At 45.2% G+C, this 13,886-nt stretch overlaps 1 protein-coding gene across 1 annotated transcript in view; it reads right to left on the bottom strand.

Moving 5' to 3' along the window:
- Positions 1 to 11,179, bottom strand: part of NELL2 (neural EGFL like 2) — a 153,848-nt gene extending 142,669 nt beyond the window's left edge. Inside the window, exons 1-2 of the mRNA XM_075059106.1 lie at positions 10,730 to 11,179; positions 10,371 to 10,499 (exon numbers count right to left, since the gene is read on the bottom strand). Of these exons, the coding sequence (XP_074915207.1) occupies positions 10,371 to 10,499; positions 10,730 to 10,784 (184 nt within the window). The 5' untranslated portion in view covers positions 10,785 to 11,179. The remainder of the gene's footprint in view (positions 1 to 10,370; positions 10,500 to 10,729) is intronic.
- Positions 11,180 to 13,886: the final 2,707 nt, after the last annotated feature.

The following is a 13,886-nucleotide window of genomic DNA, read 5'->3' as shown; positions in this document are numbered from 1 at the left end:
ACCTAAGCCACCAGCCGTACCGGCACCCTCGGAAAAATCTCTACTCACTTAGTATCGGTTTTGATGCCAGGAAAAGGAAAGGTTAGAAAGATTTTGAATCGGGAACATCAAAGAGGAGGGATACCAAGGAATACCATACACACAGCTCAGCTATGAGCAGGGCAGGCAGACAAAAAGTACATGGGGGACTCAAGCTACCGTTGCCAGAGGTCCCACAGAAGCTGGGGAGGACCAGAGTTCTGATTCTCCTGCACGAAGTTTTCTTTTAAATCAGGTATTAACGGAGTCCATGCCTCTATGAACGTGTCTGCTAGCCCCAGTGAATCAGCTATAGGTTTTGAACACAGGCCCAATTTATAAGCTTGGATGAGTTAAAATTAGAAATGCTTCCAAACCCTGATTTCTTTGCTCTTGTGGGCTTGTTTTAACCAAGTACCGTTAACATCTATTCAGGCGCACCAAAGAACGGGTTTTAGGCAGAATGCAAAGGCACCAGTTTGATTATTGAGTGTTAGGTGCTCAATGTCCCTTCGTGTCTTTGAAAAATCTCTCCCTGCACTAGAACAATTCCACCAACACCCCAGATCTCCAGACTATGGAAAGACTTACAGGGTCATCCACCCCATCCTTAGCATATTAACTGAATGTCACACTAACTGAATGTCACACAAGGACTACAACATAGCTAATGCTTCCTAGATTTTTCATTTCATGCTATCTTCTACAAAATGGAAAGTCTGGAGATTTCCATCACTTCCTTTCAGTAGCTATTCTGCAATCTATACTAGTTCACTGTGAAAGTCTCCTTTTATCTTAAATCCTCTCCATTTATAATATTACATTACTGTTACCTCTAGCTCTTGAATACTAAATAATTCCTTCATTTTAAACCTCTAAGAATCTTCTAATACTAGACACTTATCATACAACACTTCTGTCATTGCTTGGACAAGCTGTACATACTCAAGTTCTTTCAAAAGCTTTCTTAGCAAGCCAGTCCTTTTTACCGTGTAATCAGGTTTGCTGTTGTTGTCTTCACTCCCTGCAATTCATTGATATTTTTCTGAAATGGAGAAAGCCAGAGTGAATGCAATAACCCAGATGCAATCTCAGTTTAAAAAAAATTTCAAGTTCCCAGATGCCTTACTACAGTATGCTTTCCTTATGCTTCAAACACTAACGGTGTATGCAGGGATTCTTAGAAAGACCATCACCGAACAGGGTACACAAGTTTTTCCTCAAGCCTACCCCACTCCCTGAATGGGTGCTGAGCAAATCTGGGGACTGTTGCAAGCTCAAGGGATATTAGCCAATGTTAGAGGAAATCTTAGGAGTGCCGTTGGAACAACTGTGGCCCAATATGCAAATGCATGCCTAGGGAGTTATTAAAACACAGATTATTGACCTCAAAACCACAAAAGCTCCTTTGAAACCCTTCTGGATCATTACACAGCTGTATTTAGAGACTGGCAGACTTCTAGCCATGGAGTCAAGGCTGGCACATGTCTTCTTCTCTTGATAGGAGAAACAGTATGGATGTTACCACCATCTAATTATACTTAAATAAGCATTAATGCTGGGGAAACTGTATAAACCTTGCTCTGTCTAACAGAGAGAACAAGTCTACAACTGGAAGTCTTTTTCTTATTATACTCCCTCTATGTTTTCAGAGAGGGATATTGCCACTCAAATTCCACTAAAAGAGTTCTCAGTTATGGATCGCTAGCAATATTGATTGTAATGGCTCCTTTGGAAACATTACAGTCTATTGTAGCAATGTTGTTGCTGCTCCAAATATGTTAATCTGCTAAAAGCCTTTTGAACACTGTCTTCAGAGGTCTCTTTTAGTCTACTCGTCCTTTTAGACCATGCCCATTGCTTTAGCACCTTGCAACAGCACAGAGTTGCGAGAAGCATCTCCCAAGAAGGTTCAACAGAAGTCAGTTTTCCAAGCTTGCATTTCTCTCTGAAGTCATCAAGATCACACACACCCCAAAAAAAAGTATGCACCAAAAAAAGAAAAGCAAACAAAATGTTGTTTAACATAACAGATAATGAGAAATTTTTGCTGTAAAATTTTCTACCTTGAAAATGGCTACAGCATTTTTTCCCACCCAAACATGGTTTAAAGGGGAAAAAAAAGAAAGAAAAAAAAAAAAAAAAAAAGAAAGATATTTACTCCCTAAATGGGACCATGACATATTTGCTACAAGTTTAAGTTTTTAAAGTTCAGTAGTTGAAAAATCTGAGTGAACATTCATAGTGGGTATTTATCATGGAAGACATGACTGGGTAAAAAAAAATTTAAAAACTGAAGTACTCTTTCTTAAAATATTTCTTCTCAGATTTTCCTGAGAAGAAATCTTTTGAACAACACCAAGATGGAAAAGTTAGTATGTCTTAAACATTGAGACAAAATATGGAGGAATTTAGCCAAAACAGAGGGACAGAAAAAAATTCAGTGAAAAATCATTTTCCCCCCTCATTCAGCTGTAACCTCAGCAGGGCAGGTAGGAGAACACAGCTGCTGTGTGGAGCTGTACCTTGGCACACGACCAAACAGGACAAAATATAGGGAACCGAAGAGTCACTACATGGAAGTACAGTTTCCCGTGACAGCTATATATAAGCTCCAGCTCTTATCCACTGGTTTTAAATAACTTACGAGCTCGGTTCTGTACCTCCCTTAAGACTCAGTGGAAGCAGTGAAGTTAACCATTCTCGGAGTTATTTTTCCAAGCCAGCACCCATACGCCCTGGAGGATACAGACGAGAAGAACGCAAGCAAGGCAGGGAGAGTAGGAAACCTATTTCCCACACCTTGTAAGCAAACAGTAGGGGGAAAAAAACAGACATTACGACTGATTTAGATGAAGGGATGTATAGGAAATGCTGCTGTCCTCTGTGAAACCTCACTGGAGACTGAACCGTGCTGCAGTAAATGGAGCAACCATAAAAAAAAACCCATTAACCTAGCTAGTCTCAGCCACCCTTCGTGACTACAGAACTATGTCACAGCAAAAGCAATTACATAAGGGTAGCAAGACCTCGTTTCCCCACGTCACTACCCCTTGCTAATGCAATCCTCCCCCAGCAATATGGAAAGACGTGCTTGACAGCTACCCAGAAGAGCCGCCGTCCCCCCTCCCGGGGCGCACGTGCCGCAGGTGCCGGGTTCTCTCTGGCACGCAGCACAGACGCTGTCCCGCTGTCAACATCCCATCTCTAACGTCGGCTGCTCCTGATGGGGACGGTGACATGGAGGGAGTCCTCCTTGGCCTCCGCTCCTCCGGCCCTCCTGCCCTTTCTCCAGCCCCACACCACCACACCGACACCGTCTTCATGTATTTTCCTTCTATACGTGCCCCAGAGCTGCACATCATACCCATCTTCAGCTTTCCAACAAATACGCCGGGTCGAGCCCCGAGATAATACGAGCCTCAACAAGGGTTTTGTACTTGCAGTGTTTTAGAAGAGGCCTCACTGTAAAGTTAGGAACAAGTAAATGCAATTCTGTCTGTTATTAATCGGTATGAATTGTTCTGGGCAATACTTAACGTGTAAACAGAATATGGTTGTTTGAATTAACCTGAACAACCAAACGCTCATTAAAAAAGAGAGTTTTAGAGAATCAGCATTGTCCCAATAGAAAACAGACCCCCAGGGGCTTCAATTTATTGCAGATATTAGACGCAACCTGGCTGTGAAAAGCCCATAAGAACACAATAAAATGGGACATTCCTCTAAATGGAGTCACACCCTCGCTGATCAGTAAACACAGGTACTAATTCCCTCCAAAGGTTGAAGCTGCAGAGGCTGGAGACATCAGCTGTCCCACCAAGCCCAGGCAAAGCCATGCAAGTCGTGCTGCTTGGCACCGTCTCCCAAGGGGATCTGGGCAGGTAAGGTACGGTGCCTACACCAGCGAGCAGGTATCATTTCTCTCCCCATTCTGTAGCTTCTTCCAGAATCCATACTCTTAAGAATTTAACAAACTGAAGGTTGACAAAAGCCCATATCAAGACACATGGCAAGAGATGCGAGTACAAAAAAAAAAAAGGGAAAAAAAAAATCAAAACCCAAAGGTTATGGAGGGAATATTTAATTTCTGCTTATTTCCTTTCCCTCCCCCAAAAAAGCCCACTACAGAAAACAACAACAACAAAAGACAAGAAATTATTTTTTTTAAAACACCTTTCCTTGCAATGAACAATGACATAACTTTTAGAGCCGTACTTAAAACAACTTTATTGCTCTACACTTATACCTTTGTGATGCTTTATATGCTTAATACGCACACTCAGCAACATTATTTATTTGAAACTTTCAGCATTAAGACAGTTGCAATCCCCAAATGCTACAGGCCAAGTTTTCTGTCATACCTTAACTTTATTGTGCATCAACTATGCACTAATGACTACGTACAGGAATTGCAAGCTTTTCTTCCCTGGAAACCTGAGTCTCCTTGCTATCTGCCGTATATTAGGTCCCCATTCACTTTCCATTTCTCAGTCCTACCCTCTGCTGTATCATTACAAGCATCAATCCCAAGTCCGCAATATTCAAGTTTTTTTCTTCCCATAACTTCTTCCCCTTCTATTTTACAGACAAGCCAGCACAGCAGTAGTTAGCAAGCAACGCAGTCTCCAGTACCAGGTATATTCCTGATTATTCAGCATTCTAGTTCTCCACGCATGGTAATTCACCCAGCCCACCTCCCCAGCAGCATCGATCACAACCCAGGCAGTGCCGTACCGTGACGGTTCACTGTTTGCATGGGTGCAGAGGTGAATTCAGAACGTGCCAGAGGTGGAAGGGGATGGGGGCAGCGAGGGGGAAGGCGTAGGCTGTTGTTCCAGGCACGCCAAAATCTGGAGGTCTCTGGCTACCGCGTTGTCATAGAGTAATTGCTTACACTATAGGCATTTCTAACATTGAAAAACACTCCAGTGCTTACTGAAATTAAACTCAATCATTTCCGTCTTTTTGAAAACTAAGGTGTGAGGGGTTTTCTTTATCTCTCTGAAAAATTCTGGGAATTTTTATTACCGACGGATGATCTCTATGCTGGAGGTGCCACATTTTGAGGATTCAGTGATTCTGAGAGAAACCAGCTTGCTTCCAAGACAAAAAAAGCTGCAGATAGGTATTCACTCTGCTTTCAGCCATGCCAGTTGGCAACATTAGCATCCTCTCCCCCAGCTGTCTGTTACCGCTCCTCTGGGAGACGAGTACAGCTGGAGAAAAGGGATTTTACGGGACTTTCTAATCCATGTCACTGCAGTCGGCCAGGTTCGCTCCTGAAGCCGGTCGACTTTGCCATCAGCAGACATGGGAATGCTCATATGATCTCTTGCTTTGGAAAAGTGGTGGGGACGGTAACCTCTAGCTCCTGGGTGGTGACAAGCAGCTGGGAACAGTAATATTTTCAGCAGGCTCAGCTGGAACCAGGAGAAAGCATCTGTCCATAGTTTCAATGACAGGTGGCAAGGAAAAAAGCCTGTGTGAAGTGCATAGGGAATGTAAATCCTATTTCTACGAGGGAAAGTTCACTTGCATCTAGTTTTAAAGATTTATTTTTGCCTCCTTTATTTACTAATGTCCAGAGATGATGTCATGGGCCAAAACCAGTGATCTTTCCAAAGGGATATAAGATATATATTATATATATAGTAATATTGTCTTGCTAGCATTTTAAAATAATGGGCTAATGATCCAGTCATGCAGCAATAGGTAACAAATCATTTACATCAAGAGGCCTATTTCAGGGGGGGGTTCTGCCAGCAGTTTGTGCCGGCAAGCCCCAACTCAAAGAACAGTAGTGCCGAGTCCTTTCATGCATCCCACTGACAGATTAAATCATTTCTTTGGTCTTTTATAGCACACCTTGTTCCTCATCAAAATGTACCATATCTTGCCTCTAGAACTGTCCCTCCTCATCAGAAATATCTAAATATTATTTATAACCATATTAAGAGTTACATATCCTAACTGGCAGAGAAAAAGCTTATCCTCTGAATGAGTTCCAAGTTCTGCATTCAGATACACAGGCTCCCACATTTTTGTGACAGTCCTGCCCTTTCTCTTTTCCTTAAATACACATTCCTGTGCTTGTAACCATCTGATCGCACTCTCTGTCCACCCTTTAGCCTCCTCTTTGAGGAGTTTATATACCTTTTGATAGGCATATACTTTCCTTACACGTCACTTGCATTTTTGGTGCCTCTCATCGCTTGATTTACAGCGTACCTTCCACCACTCTCCACTGCTGCTGGAGGTGGTTGGAAGGTGCCTCCATTACTACACGTACACTCTTATGGACAAAGATAGTCTGCTGCGTAGTATTTACTCTCAACAGCAAGTCAGGCCCAGAAATTCTAACACAATATTATATCTATAAAATATATAAAATAATACAGCATCTAAGGCGGGGGGGGGGACACAACACAAAAAGTTACTGCCTAGAGGAGTGCCAGAGGAGACCAAGTTACTCTTGCAGCCTTAATTTAGATTCTCACACCTCAAAACATCATTTCCTATTGCAAGTTGAAATACCTGGCTTCACCAGGACCTTGCACGTGCTTCACATTAAGTCTACGCTCGGGAGACTTACTTCAGTCAGATGTGTCCGACCCATTCGAAAGCCTCAGCTCCCTCCAGCCTCTGCTGTTGTGGTTTTGTCTGCCTTTTCAAATTTCCATGCAGTTACATAGGCAACAAGTGCTCCTGCAGCAATATGATGTTCATGTTTGCATAGGAAAACGGCTCTATGGACTTTCATCTCCACTGATCTCCTCAAATTGTATTAATGCAGTATATTTACAATGAAAGAATTATAAGAATGATAAGTGGTATTTCTCCAAAAGCCTTCTTCAACTACATTAATTACATTTCAATCCACCCACCTGATTTGGGCTTTACCTTTAGCGTCATCCCTGTTTTGCAAAGGGAAAATGAAGGGTTTGAAAATTTCACTGACTTGTGTAAACAGTCACCAACAGAGAGAAGTTTGTGGTATAGGTATTCTGACTTCTGTTCTGCTGCTCTGACCAGAAGAGGAATAATTTTCTTCTCAACATATTTTGACATAATAATATCTGCGGTTGGCTAGGAAGTGCTGGCAGATGTTCACATATAGCAACATTAACATTTTGGAAGACTTCCGCCTGTTTTCTATTCATAATTGTATCTTCCCACAAGCTACACTGGAACATTTTACAATTACTTTGCAAATCACATTTCCAGAAAGAGAAGTCCCTGCAGCTAACTAGAGCCAGATTACAGTGGCATTCAGGTGCTACCATCCACTACAACCAAGGAGCATCAGGCACCTAAAAAGCTTTAGAATTCAAGACCACAGCATCTAATCCTGCTGAAGTCGGTGGGAAGAGTTCTCTTTCCCAAATCTTACGCTTTCTGTAAGATTTCTACAGTGACAGAGCAGGTTGGTACACAAAAAGAAAGTCCAAGTGACCGCAAACTTCAAATGGCTATAAATATTTCTAAATCAGGAACTGTATAAGGGGCAATCTAAATGGTCTTGAATGGACTACAACAGACTAAAACTACCTTCAGAGAGTAACTGCTTACTGTGTTATATGGCCTAGAAATATATGCAGCTTTGAAAATCAATTACGCAAAGAAGAATTTGTCAGAACAGCCAATTAAATGCTAAAATCCTTGTATTGAAAATTGATGCTACAGCTAATTAAGCAGTCAAAACTGACTTTTCACCTAGAAACAGAAGGAAAGAGACTATTCCGCTTTAGCTGCACGTAGTTTTCCCATCATATACCTTTAATTGTCTGTTACCTGTTGGCAGTTCAACATGCCACTACTGTGATTTCTCTCTAAAATAAACAGCATTTAGGCTTTCTGTATGTTTTAAACATATGGAAAGTGAGGCTTTATGCCAGTCGAGAATGCGGTCTATCAGAAAGGCAACATACTAAAATGCCATAAATATGTATATGGTACAAGATTCAGTGTCTCAAGAAACCAAAAGGCAAAGGATCACAAAGCTGCCAGAGTAAGTTCACAGATCATTTAAAGTCGTTTGTGTCCTTTTCACAAAACCATTTGAGTCTATGACTAAGGCTTTAGCTGCGATAAGGAAAAAACACACAGGCAGAAAACAAATTTCAAGTCAGCACGCACATATATTTGAAATTCACACACTGCAAATACATAGGCTCAGAGGCATACATTGCAGCAGTGTTCCCAGGGTGTGAGCTCTAACAGCAGAACAAAAATGACTAAGCGGACCCAGTGGTCTGATCAAGGAAGGAGACTTCTCTATTTCTAAATGCAAGTCAAGAAATGAAAATCCGTTTGCTCAGTAAGGACCCCATTTACTGTCAGAAAATCAGCAGCCGTCCTACGCTGTAGCAGGAAAAGTATCTCCAGTCCTGCAGGGCGCTGAAGACTTCCCAAGGGATACTGAGTGACTTCAGCCACCACTTAAACCCAAGTGTTTTCGTCCTTGTTATTTCCCCGATTCACATCAACAAAATAAAAAGGTTGGTGTGAAAATTTAAACTCTTATCTCTTTTTGCTACGACTAAACCGGTTACCCATTTAGGAAGTACGTACGCTCACAATTACAAAAAAAGAGGGAACAACTTGAAAAAAAAAATTTCTTCTTCCCAGTTAATTTTTTTGTCCCGACGCTGGGAAAATATACAATAAAAAAAACACCTTACTCTTACAGACCTCTAATCCTGTCATCACTGAAGTCAAAGGGAGTTTTGACTTCCCTCAGCCCATCATAGCATAACAATGCCTCAACTCGGAACCGTACCCAAAAAATTACAGCTATTTTAGGACACGAACCCCACACAAAAGGGTTGCCATTCTAAGCAGCCACCCCCTTCACAGAGGGCTCTGCTCCGCAGCCACAGGCCCACCACGGATATTAAAACCCAGCATGTGTCAGGGTTTCTGAATGCATATGCCCATGTGTCTCCACATTAATGTCCATAGTGACACACGCTGGCTGTACTGGGGAAGAACACCGCTAGAGAGATCACCTTAAAAAAAAAAAAAAAATACAACCCACCTTTGGCAAGTATTCGCTTCTGATAAATTATCTCATTAATGCAAACATGAAAAAGAAATTCCCTTTCCAGATCTTATCTCCCTTGAATTACAACTCTTCTGTATGGGAAACGCAGCCTCTTGCCTGTTGCACTAGAAATGCTTTCGGATCCCAGCTGAAACTCCTGGCACGACACGAGAAGCCAGCAATCAAGTGCCCCTATTTTAAAAACTACAGGCTGATGGGGAGATTTGCTCTTGCTTCACCAGATGTTGAGCCATATTCCTTGCTCTTGTTTAGTCATGCTTCTAAGGAGCATTTCATCATCTTTCAGATAAGACACTTGCTTCTAAAGGCCATATTTAGGCTTTTTTTTTTTTTTTAAATTAAGATACAGTTTTTTCCCCGAAAATGTTCTTGAGTCCAGCTTCATTTAACATATCAGTATGTTATTAAAACATAACTCAAAAAGACACTGAAAATGAGCAAGTCTAGGCAATGCGACCTATGCCTATAAATTCAACTAGCCACTGAGAGTTATTTTACAGTCCTTTATGAATTACAATATAAGGAAGTTTAATTATTTTTTAACAAACCTCCTAAACATACTCTTGAAAGATGGAACAAGACTACTATTTTCTTTCTGTTCCCGATACGAACAAAAAACCAACCACAAGCCCTAAGAAAGACCAAAACTCATTCTTTGTTTCTGACGAGGGGTATGACATAGAAGCTCACGAGAGCCACTTTCCCATCGTGAAAAAAAAAAAAAGGGGGGGGGGGAATTCTTATTTTCAGCCACCTGCCTCACTCCTCTGGGGCACTTCATTTCAGCCTTTCGCTCGATTCACACGAAACTTTTAGTGAGCGTTTCCTTAGCTGGAACTGGGGTATGTTTAGCGTTTCCCAAGTAAAGCAGAAGAGTGGGTGGTGCTATTATTCATCGCTGCACCCCACGACTCACAAAATAAGCCATCTGCCGTCCCCGTTCCTGCTGCACTTTAATTAAGCGTCTACCAGTCAAAGAAAAAAAAAAAAGGGGGGGGGGGGAGAGGGGGGGGAAGCGGGGGTGGAGGGAGAAGAAGAAGAGTGGAAGAAAAGCGGGCTGGAAGGGAAGAGAAACCCCCCCAGGGTGCTTCTAGAGCCGGCAAACCTCTCGCTACGGTGGGGGCGACGGACGGACCCCCCCCCCCGTGTGCGGCGCAGGGGCCCGACCGAAGTTGAGCGGGGCCGGGGGAAGGAAAGGGAAGGGGAAAGAAGGGAAGGGATGGGAAGGGGAAGGAAGGGAAGGGAAGGGGGGGTACGGGGGACACGGGGCTGGGGGCGGCCGTACCTGGGAAGAGGAAAGCTTTGCTCCCGTTGTGCAGCCCCGGCACCTGGCGCACCCCCTCCGCGGAGCCTCCCAGCTGTAGCTCGGCCAGCACGTCGATCTGCAGCGAGGGGTCCACGCCAAAACCTGCGACTAGACCCACCAAGTGCCGTTACCCCCCCCCCCCCCAACACGGAGCCCGACACCGCAACTTTCCGAGCAGCCCACCGCCCTCCTCCCACCCTTCCCAGCCGCGGAGTCCCCGCACCTGCGGCCGCCCCGGGGGGACCGCGAAGCTGCTTTTTTTTTTTTTTTTTTTTTTTCTCCTTCCCCCCCCCTCCCCAACCCCGGGTGCCCTCCCGGCGGGTCCGGCATCCACCTACCTGGCCCCAGGCAGAGGAGAAGGCAAAGCGTGCTCAAGAGGATGCCGGACTCCATGGTCCACGGATGCTCTCAGTCCATAATCCCCTTCCTCCGGCTGGTACGAGTGGAAAAAAAATTTAAAAAAAAAAAAACAACCTTTCGGGGCAGAGGCTGGGCTCTCTCAGCGGGAGGAGCGGACCCCCCGCCGCCCCGCAGCTCGCATCCCGGCGGGGGCCGAGCACACAAAGGCTTGGGCGGAGGGGCTGGGAGGACGGGCAGCGCAGCCCTCCCCCGCCCGTGGGTAGACAATGAGTGGAGGTGGGGGGGACCGGACACACACCACACGGACACACGGACACGGAGAACCTGCCGCTCCCGAGCCAGCGAGGCCGCGGCAGCCGGGATGCGGAGGCGGCGCGTCCGCCGCCAGGCACGGCCCCTCGGCTGGGGGGGGGAGAGAGCCGTGCCCGGTTCCCCCCCACCTTCTCCGCCCCGGGAACACCCGTCTGCTCCTCCTCCTCCTCCCCCAGGGGCCCACCGGTTTATGGAGAGGCCGAAGGAGCCGCCCACCGCCCCCGCCGGGCCGGGGAGGGAACGGGAGGGGGGTCCCGGGGGGGACACACACACAGATAGCCAAGTCTTGTGTCCCCCCTCCCCAAGTCCACCCGTGCCGGGTTTTGCCCTTTGGGGGGGATCGTCCGGCCGTGTGGAAGGGAAAGGTTGGCTCGGCGTGCCCAGGGAATGCCGTCGGAACCTCGGCCTGATGGCTGAGAGCGAATAAAAATAATTCGGGGAGTTGGGGGGGGGGTGAAGAAACCGGGACGTTTTCAGGAGTTGCCGAAGGTGGGAGAGTGCCCAGCCGGTTGCCCCGTGGAGAGGGACGGCTTCCTCGGTTCCTTAACAAACCCCCCCCTCCCCAAACAAGTGACATTTCTGCGCCTTTACTCCGTGTGCCCGTAAAGGGGGCTAAGAATAGCCTTATTCTTCCCTTTTACGGACTCCCAACGTGCAAGGCAGAAATGTCTCGTTGCCACTTTGTCAAATTCAGCGGAATAAAGGATTGTCATTTTAAACTTTTTTTTTTTCCTAGTTTCACAGGCACATCAGTAAGACCCTGATGTCAGCCAGTGATTCCAGTATTGTTTATTGACCCCCCCCAAATTCATCCTCTGTGATCTTTGCAAATAATAAAATCTCTACAAGTAACCTTTACAAATCTTTCCCAATAATAATTCCAAAGGAAGAGGGGATTTTTTTCCCCCTTTTTTTTTTTTTTTATCCCCCAAAGATGATCACGGGAATCAATGGTAACTCTCCTTTCCAGGCCAGATTAACCAACTGAGATCCTAAGCAATGTACAAAGCAAACACCTTCTTTCCTATTAAAAAAAAAAAAAGGGGGGGGGGAGAGAGGACTGTCTAAAGATGAAAATGCAACCCGTCCCTCAACCCAAATCCACAGCCGGGCATTGGAACACCGTTCCAGTGTGCCCACCACCCACGTCACCCTGGGAAGAGCTACAGGCTTCTCCTCCAGGTGGCAGAGCCAGCAGAGCCCCGTGAGAGCTGCGTCGACGGCCGCTTCCCATTGCAACGGGTCTGAAAACCAAACTGGGAATTCTGCTGCTGGTACCAGCTGTGTAACTGGTCACACGGTGTCCCTGGTGTTATAGCTTGCATAGGCGGAGGAGATAGTGACATCCCACCCTCATCCTAATCAGCCTAGCACCTTTTCCGCACCGAAGCGTTGTCTCCAGCCCGTTGGTGACGTGGAAACACGCTTCCGAACCCACGGCGGCCGCTGGCTGCCAGGGCAGTCCAACGAATGATGCGTTTCCTTGGGGGAGTAAACGGACAACAGCCACGCGTCGGTGATTGTTTTCATGCTATTTCAATCACATTGGTTACAGATAACTGAACCAGAAGCAATTAATTTGAGTAGAAATAGGTTCAAAATCTAGAGCAATCACGGTGCCTAGTGAGCCCCCCCCCGCCAGTTGCGTCAGGGATGCAAGTGAACAAGCCAAAAGAGGCAAACATCTGCCTTCAACTCTTTGCATCTGCCAGCAGCCACTGCCATCGGCCATTACTATGGGATGCCAGAGCGGAGTAGGTGTGTAAATCAGGTGGAGTCCACCGCTTTGATAATCCATTTCCCTCGATAGATCTCCGGGGAGTGACCGCTCATCTTCATGTCGCATACATGAAAAATCACTCAAAACGCCATCCAACTGCTTTATCTATTCCCTCTTATCTATCTGGAGCCCAGGGCAGACATCATGAGCATTACACAGAGCTGTGTTTCTGCCATGTGAGATGTCAATAGTGACATAATTCAGGTAACCCAAAAAGTAAGTGAACAGCAAAACAAGAATTTCTACCGATACAAGGAATATGATCTTGATTATTAGATCCTTCAAGTAGTTGGCTAAACCTAATACATGTTTCTACCAGTGGAATCACTTTCTGAGCTCTCATGAAACATACAGTTTCACAGTCTCGCTGGGCATGTCCCTTCTTAAATCTGGATGTTACAGAAATACCTAAAAGAAAATGTTTTTTATGCCTTCAGCTGGCTGGAATGCCCTTCCCTTTGATGGAAACCATGTCTTTTAGCCAAGACATACACTTCATACTGAGGCTCACCATATTCTACTCCACACATGGCAAAGGGTGACAAATCTAAGAAAACAGTACAGCGTATACATATCTATAACTGTGCATTAGTGAAAGCATGATGCTCCAGTGCTTTCGATACTAAGCAAGGTCTCTGTCTAAAGAAGCCCATTTCAGTTATTAACCTTTACATTTCCCAGCAATTTTCAAGGCTCTCCAGAGTCTAGAAGTCTCGGAAGTATCTTGGTATCTTTTTTTTTTTTTTTGTGAGTTCTGATCCCTACAAACGGTCAAGGCGGGAATACTCAAGGAAACATCTGTAGAAGACAAGGCTAATTTTTTTGCATTGGCTATGGGACTTCTGTGACTTTCTTTAGAATACCACCTGGTCATAGGTATTACCACATCTACAGTGAAACAACCTTCTCTTGACGAAACCTCTAGGATGAGATGACATCCTGCAATTCCACACCAACGGACATGGCAACAGTACCACGCAATAGAGTTTGCCCAAGTATAAGTGAAGAGGCTTTCCAGGGGAGCTGACCCTGGGCTCGGCCAC

The sequence above is a fragment of the Buteo buteo genome, chromosome 28, assembly GCF_964188355.1.
Source record: "Buteo buteo chromosome 28, bButBut1.hap1.1, whole genome shotgun sequence".
NCBI lineage: Eukaryota > Metazoa > Chordata > Aves > Accipitriformes > Accipitridae > Buteo > Buteo buteo.
This window is presented reverse-complemented; position numbering and strand designations above follow the sequence as displayed.